Genomic DNA, 6,923 nt, shown 5'->3' on the forward strand with positions numbered 1-6,923 from the left:
AAACGATTGCATCAATATATTTCAAAGAAATCTCATCGGCAATTATATTCATAGGAATCCACACGTAACAAATACTCTTGGAAGTTTAACAATGCAACAACATTGTTCTTTATAAACAAACAAACAAACACTATTCATTCGTGTGCTTTTAGTTCTGTAATATCGTCATATTTGCTACAAACTAACGGACGTGAATACTGTTTTTATATTAACGGTGACATATTAAATCTAATAGGTTCAATGGTTAGTTATGTTTAATAGTGTACAACGACTACAGTGCTAAAGTTATAATACATTAAAAAAACCTTAAAACTATTAGTAAGTAGTGTTATTTGAAATTTAGTACAGTATATAATTTAGTCATGACCTAAAAATTAATATATCTGTAATAGTACATCAAACGGTCCGAAAACAATGCATAATACCGTTGAGTTTTACTCAATCGTATCTTGTTAAAAGTGAAATATAAGTAAACGAATGCAATTATGAGAAGCGAAAGTGAAAATGCGAGCATCCGATCACAAACCAGTAATTGTTTATAGCAATGTGTAACGCGTAACTGAATAAAATGCAATGACATCAGTTGGTAACATAACTGAAGACCTTTGTAAAATATGTGACGGCAGGGTTGAATGTGCTCCGACAGCTATCCTTCTTATATCTCTAGTTCATACTCTCTACGGTCATATAGGACCAGAAATTGATTATTTCGGTAAAAATAGACTACAATTGACAAAATCTGAGAGCAAGGTTACAGTGGATTTGAAAGAAGTGAGATATAAAGATACGGAAGATGAGAATAGAAATGAAGACGTTGATATCAGGGATGTGGAGTTTGATTTTATTGTGATTGGCGGGGGTACTGCTGGCTGCGTGGTTGCTAGCCGACTTTCTGAAAATAGGAAGTGGAAGGTAAAGAGAATCTTTCTTTGTTGTGTCTCTTTGAAATTCATATCTATTTTTAACTTATTACAACAAGATTATTTTTGGTGGTTCAATAGGATAATAGGGTTTAGGTTCATACATAAATACAAATTGTAACTGTAATCAGTTACAATTTTTTCAATAATATTCTAGAGGTATTTTTTATTCGAACTGCGACGTATTTATATTTAAATAAATTTAGTTATAATTTTATAATAATACATTATTATACGTAAATTTTAGATACTTTTAATAGAAGCTGGCGCGGAGGAACCTAAAATGACCCTTATTCCAGCGCTTACAAGTGAATTCAAAGGATCTTCTCTTGACTGGCAATACACAATGAGACCGAAAAAGGGGTAAGTTTTACTAAAAATGCTAATATGGATCAGCGATATCATCTTCCAGAAAACTTAATATTTTTGAAATTTTAAAATTATAGTAAGAAATTCATTTATTAATTGCAAAAACAAATATATAGACGTACAGACTTGAGCTTGTAGATAGAATTATTTAAAATAAAAAATGGTCTTATGCAATTATCTCATGCATTGTTTGCAGGTTTTGCCAGAATCGCATAGATAAAGGCTGCGAAGTCGTGCAAGGCAAGGTTCTTGGCGGAACATCGTCTATTAACGAAATGGCCTACATAAGGGGCAGCCCCGCAGATTACGACGAGTGGGCACTTAATGGCAACGAAGGGTGGAGCTTTAGCCAAGTGCTACCGTACTTTAAATACTCCGAGGGGAATTACGACAAAGATATATCGAAAAACAAATTCTTCCATTCAACTCAAGGTCCGCTAGATGTGGGCCGATACCCGTACGTTGATGATAACGTGGACGTTTTACTAAGCGCCTTTAATGAAATGGGTTACAACTACACTGATATAAATGGCAGAAATCAACTGGGGTTCATGAGAATACAGACAACCTCGTACTTGGGCGAAAGAGTTAGCACCTACACAGCCTTTATAGAACCAATAAGAAAACTACGTTCGAATATTGTTATAATTACAGAAGCATTAGTTACTAAGATTAATTTTGAGTATAAAAGCGATAGTTTAAAAGCGAATGGTATAGAATTTATAAAAAATGGTACAAAGATAAGTATAAGAGCATCAAAAGAAATAATTTTAAGCGCTGGAGCTATTAATTCACCCAAGCTGTTAATGCAATCAGGGATAGGTCCTAGAGATTACTTGGAGTATTTAAATATAGATGTTTTATATGATTTGCCAGTAGGAGGAAATTTTCAAGATCATTTGTCTGTTTGTTTACCAGTGATAAGACTAGCTAGAACAGCTACTAAAATAAATTTTCCTGATAAATTAAAGGACATAACTACTTACTATACAAAAGGTATCGGACCACTATCAGCCAATTACCAAGTAGTTGCGTTCATCGAGTCTTCTATTTCCGAAGTCCTTGGAACACCCGATATTGAATTCAGATTTCGTGGTCACGACTCTAACATGTACTACGATAAAATGGACATGTGCATATCTTTATTAACACCTAAAAGTAGAGGCCAAGTTGTGTTAAACGCAACGGATCCTATTTTCGGATCTCCGTTAATTTATCCGAATTTTCTAAAGAACCCAAAGGATGAGAAGAAACTGTTAGAAGGAATACAGGAAATAGTAAAGCTTTTTGATACAGAAGTTTTTAAAACAGCGGAATACGAATTTGATCCGAAACCAATTTTAAATAACGAATGCAGGGAACATGAACGTGTTTCTGAACAGTTTTGGCTTTGCATCATTAGACATTTTTCTGCGCCGCTTCATAATTATGCAGGAACGTGTAAAATGGGGCCTCCTAAAGATCCAGAATCCGTTGTCGATAATAATTTATTAGTGTATGGAGTAACTAATTTAAGAGTAGTAGATGCGTCAATTATGCCTAAGATTACTAGAGGTTCCACCGCAGCACCAGTCATAATGATAGCTGAAAAAGCAAGTGATATAATAAAAAGTATTTGGTATTAAATTGAATTTTATTTACAATTTTACACTAAGTTCTTATTTACATTTATAGTTCATTATGGTCACCGTTTATTGTAATAGCTTCCTTTGTTTTCCTGCCAGTCTCGAAATATTAATTTAGCTCCTTTCTCTGCAATCATAATAGTAGGAGCGTAGATACTTCCTCGTACATGAGTGGGCATTACGGATGCATCCATTATTCTTAATCTTTCTAAACCATGAACTCTCAAGTTGTAAGAAACTACTGAATTGGAACTGTTATTACCCATTCGACAAGTACCAATTGGATTACTCATTGCTTTCGTATAATGTCTTGCAATACAATTCCATTGATCTCTATTTCTTAGTCTATCACAAGGAAATAAATCAATGGGCGCTAACTTTATTTCACTTTTCTTTATTTCTCTCGTATTTAACACCTGCAGAGCAATGTCTATGCTATCAACAAGAGCATCTAAATCGTCTGACTCTTTCAACAAATTCGCTTGTATAACAGGTCGGCCGAACTTTGGATTTCTTTTGTTTAATGTCACTTTACCAGTACTTTTTGGCTTCAATAATACTGGATTTACAACAACTAAATTATAGTATGGCAGTGGCATGTTGATTTCTTCCGCAGTGTGAATACTAATATTGGTAAGCATAAACTTGTCGCTGCGCAAATAATTACCTATCAAATTCAATTCCACATCAGGTGCTACTTTATTTTCATACAATTGAATGAAAGCGGATACTTGATTTATTCCACGAGACGCGAGAGGACCCGTTCGACTTTCAAACCATGTTTTAAAATCATCAATGACCTGAGATTCACTCACTGCTGGGACTTCACCTAGCGTAAAAGCTAATCCTCCTGTAGTAACTTGGTCTTGATAGTTTAGCCCTACTGGTAAATTGATAAGCGTCGTTATGTTATGTTTAGCTAATTCGGCTTTGGGTCCTATACCTGACAAATGCAACAACCTAACATTATTAATAGCTCCTCCGGTCAATATAACTTCCCTTTTAGCATACGCTGGTTGTTCTTTTCCTTTATCTACAGTATACATCACGCCCTCAGTCATTTTTTCTTGTGGATCAATTATTATTTTAGTAACAGTCACGCCTGTTTTAACAACCAAATTCTTTCTATGTCTCACAGGCTTAAGAAAAGCGCTGTTGGTACTCAGCCTTGTATTATTTGATATTGTGAATTGGTTGTTAACTACTGCCTCTGGAACGTTTGTGTTTATGTCTACAGAGCGTAGACCCATTTCAGCAAACGCTGCCAGGAAGATTTCAATATAACGATCTGCATATTTAAATTTTTGTACGTGCATTTCCCCTCCTCTAGAATGATAGTGGGAGTTCATTAAGACATCGTAGTCACCTGAAATTAAAAACATATAGCTTAATAGCCGATGTCTTTTACTATTCCACAAATATGGATACTTAAGCTTGTTAATGATAAAGATATATTGGTTTTTTGCAACGCACCATTATCCTCAGAATTTTTGAAATGTTCTAGCAAATTATCGAACTTCCATTCCAAAGAGCCGATTTCTCCATTCAAATGCCATGCGTCGTAGTCTTTCTTGGAACCTCTGGTGTACTTCATGTCATTGGTGACACTAGAACCACCGAGAACTTTACCAGTTTTCACTTCACAGCTTCCTCCAGGCCGAGATAAGCAGGAGAAACCGTTTCTCTCAGTTCTGTAGTTCCATAATATTGGCCGAAAGTCATTTGTGGGTACTCCGGGTATATCATAGTCTATATTCTCTTCCTCTCCTGCTTCTAAAACTAAAACCTAAAAATATAGTTATATTGAGACTTAAAAGTGGCTTCGAGACCGGACGAGTGTGCAAAAAATAAATTGATTTTTTTAATCTATCTGCACATCGCTCTTATCACCATTGCTCGAAATGGTGAAGAAAATCATAATGAGGAAACCGGCATGGTTGAAGCACGGCATGGAGGAACCAAAAAATTCGAGAGCCAGCGATTATGGCCTGATGATGATTGAATGTGTTCAAAGGAATCCGTAACAAAATTTAATTTAATTGATTCTCGTTCAATTTCAATAAGCGTAGATTTACTAACAAATTTAACTTGAAAAGCCGTAAACTATGGTTTAATTACCTTCCAATCACTGATAGCAGAGAGCCTGTTAGCGAGGACGCAGCCCGCAGTGCCACCACCAACTATGATGAAGTCAAACACACTGTTACGTATGTCCTTCTCCTCAGCCTTGCTCCTGGTGGCCTTGCTGAAGAGGTCCGCTCTCACCGACCAGAGAACCGTCAAGATTAAATATGAACTAGAGAAAATTCGTTTATGTTACTACTTGTACATGTCGTATAACTGTACCATTGCTATCTGTTTATTGATCATAATAAAAATTGTCATTACGGTAGCAATATGAGCAATCCCACTAATATTATAAGCGCAAAAATTTTTAAGAATCGATGAATGGATGGATGGATTCTTGTTACTTTTTCACGCGAAAACAGCTTATAGTGCCTATGAAATTTGGTACAGAAATCGATTATAGTCTGGATTAGAATATAGTCTATTTTTGACTAGGGTACCACGTGAATGACGCCGTGGATTATAGCTAGTATTACATATAGTTCAAATTGTTATCTATTTAATACATTTAAACGAGCTATTATTGTATATATTTCATTATAATCTGAATCTAGGAATTGGCTCCATAGATTCATGAAATTTTGTATTTAGGAAGTTTCAAGTGCAATAAAAAGATCATGGAAGGATTAATTAAAAAACATAGCAAAGTTAATCTTTGTAGAAAAACTGAAAAGTTGAAATCATTACTATATTAGTACGTTTTCAATGCATAGTAAAGCACAATTACTTTCTAAGTATTAGTCAGACACTTAAACAGTACGTTTAGAAACTGTTTATCAAACTAATTTGCAGCTATTGGCCCATGTTAGCTTCTATTACTTAACAAACAACCAGTCAAAGGTAGGTGTATACCATACGCTCGAAACACTAATATTTATACGCCACTTAATCAAAAATACACTACAATCTTTAAATACGCTTAATTTATGGTAATAGATTGACCCTATATAACACTATCTAACTTATCACAAGTACCTTAATAACATTTTCCCAGTCTTAGCCCGTATTACAACAAAAATGAACTAAAAATAAAAACCCAGTATCCCAGTAGAGGCACGCTTGAGTGGTCACCGGTGGATGTGAGGAAGGAAGCGCCTCTACTACAGAGGTGTTTCCTCTTATATAATTGTTGTGTGCCTGGCTCTCTCGGTACTATGTGTATAATGCAATAGGATATAAGCTAACATTAATCACAGCTGGTATTAGGTAACATAAATAATTATTTAAACTTATATTTTACAGAGGAAACATATGTGTTTTTGTGTGTATGTTTGTAATGTTTTCACATAAAACCTACTGTAATATTAATATAGATAATTTAAATGTCGCAGTCAAGTAAATCGAAGGAATATATTACTATTTGTTATTACACAATCTTGCGATGCGTTGTAATTTAATCAGCTGTGGGAGATATTATATATATATATTTATATATTTCTAACCGACTTCAAAACTCTAATGGGATAAGCGGGTAATGTTTTAGTTAAGAATAATTATCAACATAAATCTAACTGTCTTGTAGCATAGTTTCATATAATCTCGGAAGTATATAAGTATATAGTATACCATAAACAGGAAATACGATGCCCAATCTCTATCCAGCACTATCAAAGCACAGGGATTTCCGTAAAATCGTCATAAATACAGCAACCAGTCGAGATCCCGGCGCAAGATAGCGCAGAGGAAATTGCAGTGACCACTGGTTTATAACGCTCTGCGGCTGTGGGGTCCTCCATTTTGATAGTTATTGTATGTTGGCTGCTGGACCATATTTATGCTTATGTATTCGAGTACTGGTTGTTAGGATGTTTAATGGTATTATAATATAAAAGTTCGATAAAGAAACTATATTATATGCAAATGTGGAGGCCTGATTTCTTTT

General features: G+C 34.8%; 2 protein-coding genes across 2 annotated transcripts; one reads left to right on the top strand and one right to left on the bottom strand.

Moving 5' to 3' along the window:
• Positions 1 to 249: 249 nt before the first annotated feature.
• Positions 250 to 2,915, top strand: LOC119831625 (glucose dehydrogenase [FAD, quinone]-like). The gene is made up of 3 exons (XM_038355053.1): positions 250 to 912; positions 1,168 to 1,283; positions 1,486 to 2,915. The coding sequence occupies exons 1-3, from the start codon at positions 574 to 576 to the stop codon at positions 2,912 to 2,914; spliced, it is 1,884 nt and encodes a 627-aa protein (XP_038210981.1). The 5' UTR covers positions 250 to 573; the 3' UTR covers position 2,915.
• Positions 2,908 to 6,147, bottom strand: LOC119831620 (glucose dehydrogenase [FAD, quinone]-like). Its single transcript, XM_038355047.1, has 4 exons — positions 6,017 to 6,147; positions 5,033 to 5,210; positions 4,388 to 4,700; positions 2,908 to 4,280 (listed from the first exon to the last, which is right to left on the bottom strand). The coding sequence occupies exons 1-4, from the start codon at positions 6,025 to 6,027 to the stop codon at positions 2,974 to 2,976; spliced, it is 1,809 nt and encodes a 602-aa protein (XP_038210975.1). The 5' UTR covers positions 6,028 to 6,147; the 3' UTR covers positions 2,908 to 2,973.
• Between the last annotated feature and the right edge of the window lie 776 nt (positions 6,148 to 6,923).

Source organism: Zerene cesonia, chromosome 14 (genome assembly GCF_012273895.1).
Source record: "Zerene cesonia ecotype Mississippi chromosome 14, Zerene_cesonia_1.1, whole genome shotgun sequence".
NCBI lineage: Eukaryota > Metazoa > Arthropoda > Insecta > Lepidoptera > Pieridae > Zerene > Zerene cesonia.